Source organism: Amphiura filiformis, chromosome 6 (assembly GCF_039555335.1).
Source record: "Amphiura filiformis chromosome 6, Afil_fr2py, whole genome shotgun sequence".
NCBI lineage: Eukaryota > Metazoa > Echinodermata > Ophiuroidea > Amphilepidida > Amphiuridae > Amphiura > Amphiura filiformis.
In genome coordinates this window covers 68,694,213-68,713,268 of record NC_092633.1, presented here as the reverse complement: position 1 = coordinate 68,713,268, position 19,056 = coordinate 68,694,213, and the positions used below count along the sequence as shown (strand labels likewise).

Genomic DNA, 19,056 nt, shown 5'->3' with positions numbered 1-19,056 from the left:
AGTGGTGTATCAAAAGTGTATCAAATTTCAGCCAGGGAACTAACTAAAAATTATGGTTTCGCTATGTTTTTTATTCGACAAAACAGGATCCTTTTAATACTTTTAATCGCCCCCCCCCCCAAAAAAATGCCATGAAGTTTTTCTGGAATGCCTATGCCTATTTATTATAGGGAGCAGAGGGTGAAAATTCTTGATAGGAAATGGAAATTGTGTCAATTTTCAACGTCTTAGGGGGCATAAACTGCGCCCGCAGGCAGCAACATTGAGAAAGTTGGCATCCCGCATAATGCAACAAGACGGCGACTGATGTGGAAGTCTATGGTGATTGATACGGAACCAAAACTATCTGAAAGTTGGGAGTAGTTTTACTTCAAAATTGACCAAGTATTCAACCAAAATGTGCCTAAGAAGGACTTCAACAACAAGATAAAATACCAATCTAGGGATATACATATTCCATTTAACGATCGGAGTCGTAGAAAGTAGGAAAGAACGAGTGTAAAAAGTTCCAAAATGAGGGAGTATAAAGTTGTTGTGTTGGGTAGTGGAGGCGTGGGAAAGAGTGCACTAACTGTAGAGTTTGTATCGGGAAACTATGTGGAAAAATATGATCCAACGATAGAGGATTTCTACAGAAAAGCCATCGAAGTTGAAAATACAATGGCAATTTTAGAAATTCTAGACACTGCTGGAACAGAGCAATTTGCATCCATGAGAGATTTATACATCAGAAATGGTCAGGGATTTCTAGTTGTGTACAGCGTCACAAGTAAACAAAGTTTTGGTGACGTTTGTAAGTCTCACGAGACCAGATCCTCAGAGTTAAAGGATCAGACCAAGTGCCTATTGTATTAGTTGGAAATAAAGCAGATCTAGAGAAAGAACGTCAAGTACCGTCCAGTGAAGGAATGATACTAGCGGAACGATGGAATGTTCCGTTTTACGAGACATCGGCCAAAAGTACACAGAACGTTAATGAAGTGTTTGCAGAATGTGTTGTAGAAATTATGCGTGTTCTGGTACCGAGAAGAGGAAAAGGCAGCGGTTGCTGTCATAAATGCAATATTTTGTAGCTCTACACAACTTTTTTTAATCGCAGGTAAGAATATACGCCCATGCCATGCCATACATATGATAAATAATTTATCATGACGTCATAAATGGAGGCCATTTCATACTTAAAATTCAACTGTCTAAGTGTAAGAGATGTTCTAACAAGTAACATGTTAAGATTGATGTGCACCCAAAGTATGTTTATAATTCTATTATTATTAATTTTCTGTATTATGTTAAATTACAATTGCTTGAATAATGTGCTTAGATAGTATTTAAAAGCACTCTCTGTACCTTTGATTGTTTTCATGTCATCAATCAGAGCATGCCAATGGTTAGCCCGAAACATCATGGCCCTGTTCCTTCCTCACTAGGGCCATGAATGCCCTACGTACGTAAAAACGGGGCACTGTGAACTCACGTCGCGGAGATGACGTCACACTGACGGCATCTATTTTTGTAATTTATAGGAAGAATTCAAAACACAGGGACGATAACAGTCACAAGTCTGGTCTTTTACAGTGGTATTTATGAGAAAAAGTGTTATTTTATGTGTACCCTGGACCATATGCTCAGGAGTCTCAGACCTTCGTACGGAAAAGGACAGTGGAAATCGTAGTGACGGAGGTGTGAGTACCTCGGGCTAATGAGTGGTATGCCATCCATACATAGGTTACCTAGTTCACTCACCACGTGAACTTGTATGGCTCAGAATTCGGACCGCTCGCCATTAAGTTTACTGTCATTGCGTATTTTGAAACGGTTGACGTTTAATGATCCCAATTCCCGGTCAATTATTTTAGCTGTGCATGTGCATGACGCTTGTGGGAACCAGCCAAACTTCAGGCTAAAAAAACGATCGCCGATTTAAACGATGTGATATGGGAATTGCATAGGATTGCACAGAGATTAAATTTGACTTTTCTAGGCAAGTTGACAAAACTTTGTGTGCGTAATATGATAAAAGACAGTCGTAAAACTGGTGGTGTAGGATGGCCCCCTAAAAAAAATCATTTTGAAACTGGCTGTCAATAAATTAATTACAAGCCATATGCAGTTACCCATAGACAGAGAAAGGAAACAGCCATCCAATAAATATCTGATCCAATAAATATCTGATCCGTCTTGGATGAAGGCTGAATGCGTTGTGATATGAATAACAAAAGCTGACCTTTCTTAAAAGGCCTGCCCCCATTGGTCCATGCAAAACACTCGATCAAACCCATTCCGCTATTGGACCAAATCACTCGTTGCCACACACGCCGATCAATTAACCGCGAGGCAACGACCGACCTCCCGGGTCAAAGTGAAAGTGTGATGACCTTTAAACGTCATCATACGGGCGCAACCCTTCAGTTCAGTTCAGTTTTATTTTCATCTCAACACACTATACATATAAATAACATGATATAGAAAAAAAAACATTTGTAATAAATTAGTAACAATGCAATGCCAAATAATTTACAATTGAGATACCAATATTAATATTACAAAATAATATTTTAATAATGTGGTATGAGAGATGTGGATGCCACAGAAGTTACGCAAAGCGTGTAAAGTCTACAGCTTAAAAATACAATATTCGATATTTTATATAAGGCTACAAATTCTATGAATGCCATAGACAGACAACATAAAGTCCGAAAAATCATGCAGGAGAAAGCACTTTAAACATTATCATGTAAATATCCATTGATGAGGTTTTGTTTGAATGTTTTTTTAAATACTGTAGGAGACGGGTAAATGGATTTCTTTCAAGACGAGCATTTAGAAATCTTATCATGTGGGTATTGCACTATTTATTCCTGGGTCAATTTTCTTGGCGAACAAAACATCTGACATGGATCTACAGTACATGTAGGCTAGATGGTGTTGTAAATTTTAATTTTACTAAATTATAAATAATTTGTGGAGGAAAAGTGGAATTATGTATCCAAGTTCTGTACGTGTTGTAAAATTATACCCCGTTTACATTGGGCGAAAGTTGTAATCGAATTCACTAAAGTCGTAATCGACTTCATTCGTATCATACGTGTCAAACAGGTACAGTCGTAATTAATCGTAATTCAAAAGTCGTAATTCCAATGATGACTTGTATCATCATTCATTTCAAGTGAATTCGAATAAGTCGTCATTAATTACGACTTTTTGCTAAAAGTAAACGAACACGTTGTTGAATTCATATTTACCTGCCGTTACCATTGGTAACAAAGCGAATTCGATATTAAGTGAATGCGAATTTGAAATTGAATTAAGCCGATGCAGTGTAAACACCCATCAAACAAATTAATTTGCGGTCGTAATTCAAAATACGGCTTAAGTCGATTACGACTTTTGCCCAATGTAAACGGGGTATTTGTTTGGTGGTACTATAAATGCATACATGTAATGATTACAGTGTGCAGGCTGTATGTATTGAAGTACGGTACGGTACTAAATTACAGGTATGTATTGAAGTACTAAATTAAAATCATTACAACAGACAATAAATAGTTGAAATATTATGCACAATCCAACACAATAATAACGTAATGAGCCGACTCATCAGGTCAATCAACCAAGACATGATTCTAACCAACATATTGTCAACAATCATATTTGTGGACATAAAGGTCATTCATCATTTTGATATCAATGGTTTAGAACTTCCTGTCTTATTATTAGGGAAACTCTTGTTGGAGTTACTCACAGCCAAGCTAGGCTGAACACCTGAAAAGCAATTCAAGCACATGAAAAGAAAAGGTCAAAAGGCACTGAACTACTAAATAGAATATTGAGTGTTGGAATAGTGTGAGTCATAACATGGGTTTGGATGCTAGCCAAATAGGCCTACGTTGAATGTTACTGTCTGATCATGGATAAGAATGAACCCACACAATACATGAATAGTTCTGTAAGCTTGAAAAATGAACATGACAAAAATTGAAAACATACAATTGATCTTGTTTTACATACTACATTCAGCCAGGCATATAGAAATTGAGCAATAATTTAGTTTAGCAGAGCAATTTCCGTAAATGGAATGGATGAGGCCAAATCAACATGAATATAAAATCATAGGCCTTAGTTCCTCCTGTAACCATGTTAACCTGGCCTAACCTATAGGTTTTTTGCTCTTGGAAGGGAATACATTGTATGAGGTCCTTGTATTAGGCCCAGCGTGTAGCTGCACCACAAGGCATTAGCCAGAGGGGTGTCTTTAGGGTGTCCAAAATGGTCAAAAATACCTTATTCTTCAAAATCATGGTGTCCACTCCCTATTCACTCCATTATAAAAATAATAATTTTAAGGTGTCCAAATTGAAAACAGGGCGTCCAAATGACACATATTTTGATGTAAATAAACAACGCATAACATGATTCTGAACTTAGACTTCATTCATGTATTGCTTTGTCGACAACTTGCCGATGTCGGATCTTGAGATTTGATGATTGTCGACAATGAAAATACTCCTCGACAACAGCCCTACAAACAAATTACTAATAACTAGTATAAGGCAGCTAATTATGCAGATTAGAAATTAGAACAATTAAATCCCAAGGTAGCAAAATTCTTACAGGTGATTAGTACCTCCTAAACAATGAACAACATCACATTAGTGTTAATTGAGTATACTTAACAGTAACAATTGAATTGATGATTACTGCCTTGATTAGGATAGCAATCAATATTATTATATATCAATTTATATGAGTTCTTCCTCACCACTTATTGATTATTTATTAAATGATATTGATTAATAATAGGAATCTACACAATGGAGGTGGGTCATTGAAAGTTCAATCCTGTGTATCACAAAATATTCTCAGAATTTTTGTATGCATACAAATGATACAATGATAAGTATAATTCGCTGGTATGGTAATTTAGGGCTACTAGGAATACGCGATTTTGGAAGGCATACACATATTTTCTAGAAAATGCAAAATATGTGATTTCCTGCCAAAAATGCAAGAACTTGTATTTTTTTTTACAAAATAGTAATTATTGATTTTTTAATCAACTGTGAATGATTGCAGTTCTGGCTGGGTACTAGGTCAAGGACTCTCCAAATCAGGGTTCGGTTTTTGCCGGCAAAAACCTGTTTTTGCCGGGAAAGTGGGCCAAGTGGCAATAACTGGTAAAAACCTGTTTTTGCCAGTTTGCCTGGTTTAAACTGGCAAAAACTCATGTACAGTCCCACAAATATTAACAAGTACACAGAAAGCTCAGGAATACTTCTCAGGAACTTCTTATAAAAAATATTTGTTGATAACATTAAGAACTACATGTATGTATGTTTGCCATTTTGCTGGTTTAAACCAGGCAAAAATGGCAAAAACAACTTACACACCGACAATAATATTGAAATTTTTCTCCCCTTCACCTTCTTTAAGTGATGAAGAGATTCATTTTCATTGTCATACAGGAACCCTGCATCAGTGGCCTATGGAGCGCCAGCGGTGTACACGTAATCATGTATAACTCGCAAATGCAAAATCAGAATCAACTGAAATTTTGGGAAGTGGAACATGCTTTTTTCGTGTCCATATCAACTGACAGTGTGTTTACAAGAAGAGGATGCTAGGATCACAAAATATGTACACTTTAATGATTCAGAATTGTTAGGCTACTAATACTATAGCTTCAGCTGATTTTAGGGGATATGATAATATGACCCCACTGGAAGGATGCAAGGCCCTGTCTTCGCTAGCCGTGCTGGCCCCAAATATCTCTATTCCCCTTCACTTCAGTCACAATACAGTTGCTATGCTGATGATACATCATACATACAAGAATTGATACCTGACATCACAGATATTGGAACTGTGCTTACATGAAATCAAAGTTTATTCTGCAGGTTTATGCTTCAGGTGATCCTCAACCTAGACCATCCATTAAGTCATCCTTTGTGTTGAATACTCTTGAGCTTCATTCATCCTGTGACGTGCAATGGCCATTGACATGTCCTATCAGTGTTTTATACTGCTACATCAAACTCATATCTGCAGGCTAGATCATGCCAACACAACTTACACACCGACAATAATATTGAAATTTTTCTCCCCTTCACCCTCTTTCAATGATGAAGAGATTCATTTTCATCGTCATCATCTTTTGGTTGAACGCTCTTGCTTTCCCTCCGGGATCATTGCCACACGTTATTCAAATTGCGAAACGAGTTATTTCAAATTATCGGCGGTGACTTTGTAGAAGGAGGCTAGAGTATTGTGATGAGCTGACATAAGATGTGGCCATGTTGATCTTTACATTAAGGCAAAGTGTACCTGTAATTTGTATAGCTATCAATCAAGCGATAAAAGAAATGGGTGTTGTGATTATTGAAGGATTAAGAGTGAGTTGGACTATATAATTGATGTACTGAAGTAGTCATTTGCTTGAGTAAGAAAGTGAATGGTGACTCACAATACAGATCTGATACAGCTAGTATTTTGATATAAAATTAGAAGAAAACTAATCTTTGATTCCCAATCAATCAACAAATTGTACATGTATCATGTAATGTATGTAAATTTTAAGTTTCAAACATTCCTTGTGTTTTTTCTGCTTGGGAATTTGGGATAACTAAAAAAGCCTGTAAAAAAGGCCCAGTGCGTACTCCGCATGTACTGTAGGGCTACCCTTTAGAATGGATTCATTTCACATAGTTCATGTACACCAGGTTTGAGAGACAAACCTATGGTTTTTAGGGATCAGGGGTTCAAATTCACAATCAATTGTGGGAACCTATTCAGGTTCTCGCAAAGGGCTTGCGAGAACCTTTGGTTCTCATCAAAATCAGGCTTTCGATTCCCGCAAAATGTTGAGAAAAACAGAAAATCATAAGGCTGTCACCACCTTCCCCTCATGTTTTTCTGACAGACAATGCATGTCATTTAACGTTTTCACTACCCTTTCACGACAATGCTCTAACTTAAAACTAGTTCTGAGCCCATGGGTTTCCATTCGTGATCGTTCTATAATACACATACGTATTAAAATTGACAGCTAAATGAAAAAAAAATTACCTTTTTCACCAACATTTCGGAATTACATTTTTGGATTAATTGGATTTAAAAATCATATTTCCGATGCAAGTAAAGGTAAAATGTAACACAACATGCGATCCGAGACTTGGAAGCTTACAAGAACCAATTTTGGTTCTCGTAATTGTAATCCAGCGAGAATCTTCAGGAAAACAGGTTCTCAGGTTCTCGTTGGATTTGATTCACTGGTCAAAATCGCCTTCAATATTGCCTCCTTGCCTGAATGAGCAGTAGTGCCCCACAAAGATGGAATCCTAAATTGTAAATTTTAATTCAGTGGTCCAATCTTTACATTATACTCCATGATCCATTGAGAAGTCAAGAACTGTCAATTTACCATATATTATAACCTGCAAATTATAAAAAAATGAGTGAACTTGACTCTGATCCACAGCTTTTTTTTTATATTTGAGACTGGTGATCTTTTTGCACTTATACCAAATTTAAAACAAACAATTTTTCAGTGCATATTACACACCCAATTGAATAATTATGACAAATTGTGAAATCAAACATTAATTTTAGTTTTAATTATTTAAAGCAAATTAAGAATAGCTAATTTTGGCATAGTTCACAAAAGGTCATTCAGTAGTGTATTTTTGCCACTGTACAATGTACATGTACAATGTTACATATTTAGCGTTTGGACTGGTTGCATTCATCACTTGATATTATCTCTACCATGTGTTCATCCTAGAATATTGAGTTCATGTAAAGGTTAAAATGGCTGTTATTACATGTAGAATCATGTATGCTGTGCGTTTTCCTGTTGAATGAGCAAATCTGGTACAGGTATGACATGTAGAGTGCAAAACTGCAAGTATTGTGTAGGTGTCATTTCTATGCATTATTTATCATAGATCAAATTTTAAATACGCCATAATTTTGTCCATAAAATTTTGCATTACGTTACCATTGGAAAGTTTGAATAAGGTGATTTACATTCCACATGACTGCATAGCAGGTCTGTTGTCATGGTACATACATGTACACCATAGCACTATGTTCCTATTCTGCATTGAGTAAAGAGCTAATTTCAATGGTCCTAAAATTTTATTTTTAATTTTCATTGTTTTCAGGAGATAAATTTTGTGACTCTCAGGAACATCTAGAAAATGTTTGAGTTGACGAGGTTTCCAAGTCAATATCGCTGTGAATGTCAATTTTACTGGACCATGTTTCTAAAAATCAATAAAACAAAATAAATACATTCAACTTTCAATTCCTCCACAGATTGTTACATTTGTATGGCTATGGTATTTCCAAACAGAACTGCACCATGACTGTTCCTTTCAAGCTCCTTTGCATTGCTATTATGAGCCTGTGTATTTAGCATCAAATCAGGGGCTTATCAGTGCTAATCAGGGTCATTCAATGACTTCTGTTTCGATTCCTGTTCTAAAATCAGATGTATGCAAAATTATGCACAAAGAGTGTGTTTCTACTGTGCAAATTATGGTTCATGGTGAATTCAAGTGAAGAGGGGGCCAGGTGATGTGTGGAATATGCGGTAACAGCCCCGGTAGAAACCGATCGAGTGAATGCGCGGTGATGCGATTGAACCTTACCGTCATCCGTCAACCACCTTTTGAAGTAGTTAATAATAGTGGTAAATGCGCGGTAATGTTCAGTAGAAACAGTTCGGGTGATGATTTTGCAGGTGACACCGGAATTCAGCCTACTACAAATAGCGCGAGCATTCAAAATCTGACCTTAGAAGGTCACAAAAACTATTTTCTGGACTTCCGCCCTCCCCACTGCATTTACAGTGCAGTAGAAACAACCTGATGATGGTGAGGGAATTAAGATTTTTGGGAAAGGTGAAAGAGCGGTAATGCAAGGTACTCAGTATAAACATGCTGAAATTACATGCTATGGAAAAGTATCAATTTATACACATTTGCATCCCCCACACACCCTACAACTACAAGCTCATAAGTACATGTAGGAGTCATCACACTTTTGACTAACTTGTGAGGTTGTGTGTCATAGTCTGGTAGGAGGATCAGAAGGGAGAGGGGGATAACCATGTATTATGTGATGTGGATGGTATTCCTGTCAGATGTGCATGTGTGGAAAGGGGGCCAATCAGGTGAAGCCAAAATGATCCACAACACTCAGCGCAGATCATTATTTATTTATTTATTATTATTATTATTATTATTATATTATTATATTATTTATTATTTATTTTGTACATTGTAGATGGATCCTGTATTATAGGGAATACAAAATTAAGGGGGTTCTACACCCCTCGATAAATTTGTGTCTATTTTTTCATTTTTCTCAAAAACTAATAAGCAGTGGTAACAAAAGTTATGTATAGAATCCAATAACTACACTGGAATTTCAGTGACCCAAGACAAGCGGTTTGTTATTTATGATTAGAAATAAGGTACTGTTATGATGTACCTCATTTCCTATCATATATACTGAACCGCTTGTCTTGAGTCACTGAAATTTCAGTGTAGTAATTGGATTCCTTGCCCCAATAATTAATATACATAACTTTTGTTACCAGTGTGTTTTTATTTTTTGAGAAAAATGCTAAAATAGTCACAAATTTACCACAGGGGTGTAGTGTACATACCCCTTTATCAATAATATTTATTTTTCCATATTTAGGACCTGTTGAGCTGAAAGTTGACCATTTTTTAATTTCCCACACAGACCTATACACTATTACTTTTAATGTTCCTAGTAATAATAATGAATTCAGAAGAAATGTTAAAGTACATAGGGTAACCACACCCATTTAATGCCCACAAATTTACATGAATTGTATTGTTGGCTAAAGTTGATGCAATCAGTTGTGAAATGATTCACTTGATGTGGAAGATCAATCCCTAATCAATAAAATCCTATTCATGAGCAAATCATTGTGTCATCATTTATAAATGCGCCATTCACAGTATTCTATGAATAAATGAAGGGTTCACAGTATCCAAACAATATATTCAGTCTAATTGATCCATATTTTGTCTTAATCCCTTGCCATGAATAAAAGATAAAAAATTTGCAGCTTAGAAAGAGCAGGATACAAAACTGTATTAAATATTACTGTAGTACTGTGAAAAGTTTTTAATAATTTCCACATCACAACTTTGACATGACTAATAGTGTTGATCATAATAATTGTTTTACAATTCACTGCACAGATTGTGTATGGTGGAGGTCAGTTTCATAAAGAACAACTTCTGTGTAAAAATTCCCTCGGTGTGGAAGCATTGTACATGTATGCAGGCATCATAGTTTTTGATGTACATGTAAACATTCCTTTTGAATGAAGTGATTCTTTAGGTAATTTGCCCTGTTTCGCAAGATAAATTAAGCCACCAAATCCCACCATCAATCCAAATGAATTGCGTGCTTGTGGAATTATTGCAGGATGCACAAGTTTTTTGTTGCAGGTGGTAACCACAGTTTTTGCCGGCAAAGATGGCAAAAGTAACAAAATTATAAATGAAAAATATATAAAAAAATTATTATTGTTTTGTGTGTGTGTGTGTTTAAAAAAAATTTTTTTTCATGGATATGGAGAGTCCCTTGACCTAGAGCGAAGTACTGCAATCATTTGTGGTTGATTAAAAAGAAATTACCAAAAAATTACAAGTTTGTAACCAAATGGGGCAGATTTGTATCTTGTCTTCACTTCAAAATCTATTTAAGATATAGACTTGTGTACAAAACCAATGCATTTTTAGATCCTCAATAGATTATGCAGTGAACACAAGTTACAAATTGAACCTGTTTGGATACAAAATTGTAATTTGTTTCCAGATTTTTAAAAAATCAACCACAAATGATTGCAGTACATGTACTTCGCTCTAGGTAAAGGGACTCTCCAAATCCGTGTAAAAAATTAAAAGATCACCAATTGGAGATTCTCCCCCCCCCCAATTTGTTTTTAATGATTGCAGCACTTGATGTTAGGTCCAAGGACTTTCCAAATCCGCAAACATTTTTTTGCATTTTTTGGACAATCAGGATGCGTTTTTTGGCTTCCAAAATTAGTAGCTCTAAATTAAGGTAAACTCAAAATTGTGTAATGTTGAATGCTGCTGTTGATTAGTGTTGTATCATTTTCTATTCATAAAAAGTTCACTAACAGTTCCATGATTTATATTTCAAGTGAATTTTTACTTTCCCAATGACAGGATAACAATATAGGACCCACAGTAACACTGTCACAGTTTACTTCATTACATGTTGTGATCATTTCTAGTGGGCCAGACAGAAGTCAACAAAATGGTTCATTGACATAATTGAGTCAACATGACATAACAACAAATGCAGATACATAAGAATTTTATGAAATCAATTTATTATGACACAATCAGGCTATGAACTTTGGAGTATGTTTATCATTTGATCACAGATGATGGGCACACTAATCATGTTGTAATACAATTGTAAACATTATTGCAATCTGGGGATACATCTTTTTTGAGGGGCTGCTCAGTTCTTGGACAATGTAACTGCAAGATATACATCACAGAAGAACTCACTTTGTTATTATTGCAATGTAAACAAACATTGTACTTCAAATAGTGCAATACCATTTTCTGTTTTTTCACTTCTGGATGAATAAATACTATACTCAAAGTAAAAAAATCCTTACATGTACATGTACACCCAATGCCCAACGTTAATAATTTAAATTACTTTCATGAGGTCATCATTGAAAAAGGGTGGTCTAATTGGATTTAACAAATTGCTGATACAAATGGATAAATTGGATATAATTCTAGTCACTAAAACCAAACAAGATAATAAATACAACTCAGGTAAAATTATTACGCAGTTTGGCAACTTCAGTCGAAAGTGCAGTAAGACAAAGGTCCATGATATATGAAAAGAAAAATCCTTTGCAAATAATTATCAGTCTCAATTGTGAAACTTTTAAAGATGGTTATTCTGATAGGATATTTGAACAGGAAGCGGTGCTAATATTTCATTTCCAAACAAGGAAATTTCCTTTGAAATTAATTTATGTGGAAACCATTTAATCATGTTGCAAAGGCTGCTATGATATACATGTGGTTTAAAAGCTTTTTAATGGGTTCATAGTTTAATTAGTATTTCCATGGAAAATGAAGGGCTGAAGGCTAGTGCATTAGTGTGTTAAAGAATGGCTACCAGACCATAGAAAATGAAGAATTATATTTCCAATAAGCTTTGGATTCATGTATTAATGTAAAGCAAATTAATAATGTACCATTAATTGAAATGAATGTCATCTTGTACAAGGTCAGGTTCCTACTATGTATATGTTGCATGGTCAAATGTAAACTTGACAATCATTTTCAAAATAATGGTTTGAACTGGAATTGGAGCAAATCAGAAGCTGATAAAAAGTGTTAAACCGGGTGGGGGAGGTTAGGATTTAACATTAAACATTTTGACATTTGTTTTGAGTATCGCTGTCTAGATCATTAGGGTTTATAAAAAGGCAAATAAACATGTGTATCTTAAGGTTTAATAGGTGGTATGGCTATGCTTAATTTCCTAAGGTGTATGTAAATGTACTGTAATTATGCAGATTATGAGGTATTTTGTGTATGTGATTGTACAATGTAAGTAATTATTTGGGTGTATTCAGACTTCACAGTCCAAACCATTGCAGATAAAGCCTGACAATGTATACAAAATGAACATCACAAATCTCTATACATGTAGGGCTGACATTTCTGTTTGTTGTGTACATGTTCTTGGAATACAAAATATTATCCCATACCATATCATACTTCCCTACTACTTTGAAGAAAGCAGCTTATACTGTATACTAATAAATTGATAGATGACTAAACTAATGGATATTTATTATATCTATACATCCTCTTTGTGTGGATTTCATTCATTGTCAATGTCATGCACAAATCATCCAAGAGGTCACACTTCCGATTCAGTCAGACAGGTGTACTGTTGTCAAAACTTCTTTGCATCTGGATAAATGCCATTATGACAGTGGGTGTATGGTGTGCATGAAATAAAGGGATAGAAAATAGGAAAGGTATCTATTGCTGTGGTGTGGTGTTGGTAGAGAGTTAATAGAGTTCAGAGGATTCCAGGAACTGTGATTTCCCACACAATTGTTATAATTATCAATATGGTAGGCCTACATTTGATACATGTAGTGTGATGAATCTGGTCTCACCGACAGACAGTGGGCTGGTGGGTAATGGGTTGTTGACCGGGCAAAAGTCATCATGAAATAATATTTAAAGCAATATGTGATATTTAAAGAATAGATTCCTATTTTTAATGTTAGTGTTCAATCACATTGTCCCCTTTTAATTTCAAGCTAAACAAATGAGATATAACGAAGACACTATTTCATTCCAGCGCCTAGAATGCGTAAAATTAGCACACAGATCCTATAATATTATCATGAATGTTGGCGTAGCTTTGGGACAAACAAACAAGATGTAAGATGAATAGTGATATGCACACAATTCATTCGTCAAGACGTAAGACGAATAGCAATATGCACACAATTTATATGTCACTGGTTCAATGATTTAATTAATACACATGCACGCGATGTGTTTAGCCACCACTCGATCAGTGAACTAGGAATAAAACCAGAGATCTCCGGTTTTATTATAAAAATTTACTGTAATTAGAGCACTTCAGACTTAGTCTTTCACATGGTATTTTTTGTACACCATTTGGCATTACAATCATACAAAAAGTAGAAATTCAACCAAAATTTATGGCGTCACTATGGAGCAAATCACACATTACATAAGTGGGAAACTTGACATGATAGAACTTATCATGTCTCAAGAGTTATATCAAGGCATATAGGCCCTATACATTTGTTTTTCAATAAATTTGGGTTTTGTGCACTGGTCTGCAGACATTCTTATTTCTAAATTGTGACCAGCTCTCACAAAACCTGGCAGTACTAATTTCAAGCCAAAATTCAAGGAGAGAAAATATTAGTAGTCATGAAAATAGTTTACTAAGATATTTTAAAACAACATATTTTGCATTTAAAAAATACATTACCACTTGACAAAATTTGTGAAAATATTTGCAGCTTTCCTTTATACCTGTTTGTATACTGGCTGATGCTGTATACATAATGAGCAATAGTAATTTATAACTCCCAAAGAGCTCAACATTTATGCTTCGTATAATTATTTCTGGCACGAATTCCAACATGCTTTTAAGCCATAGGGCAATATGTGTAGTTCAATAACCCGTATTATATTGACACAACTATGATTTTTACATAAGATTTTTAGGATGCCTGTAGATAGTCTTGAGGTTTGACTTGTGGTTACAGCAGGTCTAAGGCCCTGGGAAAAATGCTACTTCTATAATGCTCCATAGACCAACTTATGGATGAATGTGGGGAAAATGTTACTTGCAAGTTGAAATCAACAACTTGAAACTTATCATGGCCTTAATCACAACATAGAAATGTCAGATTTTCTTGATTTCAATTAAAAATGTTTTCTTTTCTTTTCTGTTTCAGTCTGCAGTCTTCCATAAATGTGCATCAAGTGTTTGAAATGGATATTATACAAAGTGTTCTGTCATTTTCCACGTGCTGTTGACGCATCATGAAACCCAACCGATAAACTCTTTTGTACCATGACTGGTGATCTCAGCCACCGAAGAATCTTACAGTGTTTTTTCTAGCTGGGTGCTTCCATCTGAGTAGATCCATACAGTATTCAGCATCATCAAAGTTTTTCCAGTAGACGGTGCTGCTTCCTTGAAGAGAATTCCCTTCAAGGCAAGTCCATTGTTATGTCCAGAATTGTTTACTGTGGCTTTGTTTGTGGTCAATGTTTTAGTCTAATTTTAAGCCAAGTATAAAAGTATATCTTTGTACTCCAGAATTTTTAAGATGAAAGAACTTTCCACTTGCAATTGTTGGTAAACGTAGACAACGGAGAAGAATCAGCTCTTTGACTTGTCGTTGGATTATCTGAAACCAAATTACAACATTATCAGCCTGATTGCAGCAAAGAAAACAAGAGGAGAACAAGCCAAGCGGTGGAAATTCATTCATGTAACCAGCCGGACCATAATTATTATTCTTGATATTACATGTATGGTTAATATGGTTTACATGTATATTCACACATTGCAATACTCTGCAATGTTTTCATGATCAAGCTGAAAATGTTGTGGTTTTTTACTACCGATATGAAAATGTTGGAAAAATATCTTGCAGCTAAGGAAATATTCAGAAAAAAGAAATTCTGAGACACTTAAGCATTAACTATATGATCAAGCCATACTTCTGTGCTTCTGGAACACAACGTCTCAGATTACAATCATGATAACATCCTCTATAATATATTTGTGATCTTGGAAAAGATCTTCGCATTTAGCCATTTACTTCTGACGTTAACATACAGATGAGAATTTTCATATATTGATGGTTGTTTTGCTGCGCTGATTGTACTTAAGTGTTTTTTATTTTTATTAGCCCTGTTTTTAAATTTTTAAGTGCTGTACAAATGTGATGTGGCAATAAGAAGAGTGTTGGGTAAATTGATTTTAAACAAGACCAGTATTTATTTACACCCAATTAACTTTATTCAACAATTAAACATCCACCAAGTGCACTGTGTCAAAAAAATTGTCTATTTGTGCTTTAAGGTGATGCTGGCATCTGGGTTCCCGCTACACCGAGTTATGTGGTCTTTGGTGGTTTTTTTAGCACAGTAAAATCATCATGGACTCCATATTTTTCAAATTTGATAAATTATGGGGTCCATTTGGAACCCATCATTTGAGACTAAAATGTGATAACTGTGTCAGAATTTGTGTTTTAAGACCCCAAAAAATTGTTTGGGACCCCATAGTTTTCAATTTTTGCAGATTATGGGGTCCAACTGGAGTGGACCTCCATAATATTTGAACCTAGCAGGAACCCTGGCTGGCATTCAACTTTTGTCAGATTTTTTAAGATTCACATAATTTATTGCATACATAGACTTTTTTTTATCACAGCATGCACTATTGCAGGGGATTGTGTATGTGTACTACTACTATGCACAATTTAAGAGGTATGGAAGTCCTATATTGGGACTTTAGTCAGATAAAATATTGCCAAATGCAGAGGCAACTCACAGAATGATGCATTGTGTGGTATTCAAGGCCAGATTCTTTTGTGCACTGGGCAGCATATAATAGGGGAAGAATAACAATGTGTTCTAATAGAAAAACATGCACACATTTAGTGTATTGTGTGACCGATGCCTGCTTTTAGATGATTGATCAGGATAAAAAACATTCATTTTCATTCATTCTAAGGTGATTTCAATCAAGCATGCTAGGGCACCAAGTAATCACATGGCTAAAGAATGTGTCCAAAGATACGCATTTGGCTCCACCAAAGTAAATACATGATGGGGTACCCGGGTCACTCCCATTGTGGCCTGTACACCATCCGCGATAATGAAAACAGCGTAAAAGGGTCGTTTTTAGTGGGTAGGCACGATACTGCTGCGTATCGCGTTTAGGGTGTCAAAAACATGAAAAATTGGAAAAAGGGTAGCAAAATTGCAATTTCTAAATACGCGGAAATGAAATTTAGGGTATGAAATTTGATGTTAGGAATGAAATCCCTGTTTAGGGTGTCGTTTTAGCCAAGGGTTAAATCCTTGTTTAGGGTGCTTTTCAAAAAGTTGATTATCGCGGATGGTGTACAGGCCACAATGGGAGTGACCCCGGTGGGTACCCTTGGTTTCTAACAATTAAAAAAAACCCAGTTTAAACTATTATTTGCTGACTGAATAAAGTATGTCAGGATCTGAATCAAAATAAGGTCACAATTTTTTTTAAAAGAATGTAATAAATTGCCATGAAATTGCCCAAAATGTCTCAAACTTAATGAACTGGTCATTATCACCTTAAACTTTAGAAGTTTTGTTGCACAGCTGCTACTGGAAATTTAATAATTACAATAACCTTAAAGTTAAAATTTATTGTTTTTTTACAAATAAATAAACATGTTTTGATAAACTTGTTACAATATACAATTTTTATACATAAAAATCATAAATTACATTTTGAAATGTATAGTAATTTTAAGCAAGTGCCATAGTTATATTGCAGCAATGCATGATAACAGCCTCACATGTCGCACATGCAGTGGAAACAATATAATAGCCTAGAAAAATAAGGTGAAATTTTGGAGCAATGCCTAGATACTGGTAACAGAATGTGCAACAAAACTTCTGCGATAAAATAAAACAATTAACACTTTGTCAAGAATATTATGTCAATTATCATGTGAAGACACAAAATATCCAGACTGAAAGCACTAAATGCACTCATTAGGTGTATAAATAATGTAAATGTGTATATGTGGACATACAAAAAATAAAAGCAAATTATATCCTATTTTTGTTGATATTAAGGAAGAGATATGAGGGGACAACCCAAAAGATTGGTGACGCCCTGTAAACGAAACTAGTTTTGTTTCTCAGCCTCCCTCCCTCCCCACTGGAAACAAAACCCTAAAATGTTAAATCATTCAGACTGATGTTTTACTTTTGTAATCAAGATTGTTTACCCCCTCCTCACAAAACTAGGTTCGTTTATGCCATCTATATTTTGGGTTGTTCCCTAAAGTGAATGAATATATGATTTGGTAAGATAAATGAAATGCCAATTTGGCATTTGGAGGTATTATATGGTGCTTAAGAATGTTGTGAATGTTGCAAGGAAGATTATCCCAGTTTTTGTTTAAGAAAAATACATTGAAGTATAATCGTAAAATTGTATACTTTTAAAAAGGCTGAAAATAAGAAGTGTTGGTATACATACATGTACAAACCACCATTGAACTTGTACCATTTTTGACCTAATTAGTGTTCCTACTACAGTGTCTCATATCTGAAATTGAGAGTAACACCATATTGGAAGTCACAATGGTAGTGCATTATGCGGTTGCGTCCCCAGCGTATGAACAAACCGCACTTCTACACATGTGTATTCGTCCTGTGGGATTAGGTTAAAACGCACAATTTGAAACGGCTACTGTGATGTCCAATATAGCGTTACATATTATACCCTCAATTGGCACACTCCCATGTGGAATTTTGTAGTATGTTTCAGTCACTAGTATGAATTTAAGTAAATCATAAGAAAATGAACTGGTTGTGGTGTTACAATGGCTGTTATATTTTGTTCAACAGTTCATATGTTTTATCCTGAATAGCAACATCTAGATTAGCATGGTAAATGTTTGGTTCTTTCGTGAACACACATTGTATTTATTGATATAATAAATAATAAGGACAGTTCTGAAATTACTTCTAAGCACCCAAGGCACTAATTAGGTCAAATGTGAGTACATTATGAGTATAGAGAGATTGTGATTTCCAAACGTATGTTTTGAACGTACATGGAATCTATTCAAAATCACTCTCCTGTGACGGGATTTTGAATAGATTCCACGTACATTTGATGCTACATTTGGAAATTGCAATCTCTCTAATATACCACCGTAGAGGAAAGCCTTTATTTTGGAAAGGAAAAAAATCAGTGAGAAGATTTTATAATAACACAATTTTATTTTTTTGTATATAAAACGAGTCATTTAGGGAGGATTGATCATAAAGCATCTTCATCAGCATTACAAGGCTTAAATGTTATGATGGCCATAAATTTTAAATATTGCCCATTTTATATGCAAAATGGTGACACACTGATAAGTATCACGCCAAATATGGAACAGCTTGCAGATATAATGGCCATTTATGCATGTTTTCCTTATAGTAGGGATTGTAATGTCTCTGTTGCCATGACAACATGAACTAAGCCAGAAACCATGGAACAAGCAGCTGTAAAATGTATCCAACTCACTTAAATATTATGATCTCAATCCTAGAAGGAGCAGTTCAATGTGTAAGTAAAAGGTGAAGATAATTGAAGTGATAGTTACTTGATGTGTTAATTATGTATAGCCGCTGGAATGTAATGCAATTTAATTGGTAAATG

The 19,056-nt window shown here is 35.1% G+C and overlaps 1 protein-coding gene across 1 annotated transcript; it reads left to right on the top strand.

Annotated features, from left to right (window-relative positions):
* The first annotated feature begins 296 nt into the window (after window positions 1-296).
* Window positions 297-16,133, top strand: LOC140155913 (ras-related protein Rap-2a-like). Its single transcript, XM_072178931.1, is given in 3 exon segments — window positions 297-795; window positions 798-1,099; window positions 14,567-16,133. Coding segments are annotated over 2 exon segments (558 nt in total). The 5' UTR covers window positions 297-513; the 3' UTR covers window positions 1,074-1,099; window positions 14,567-16,133.
* Window positions 16,134-19,056: the final 2,923 nt, after the last annotated feature.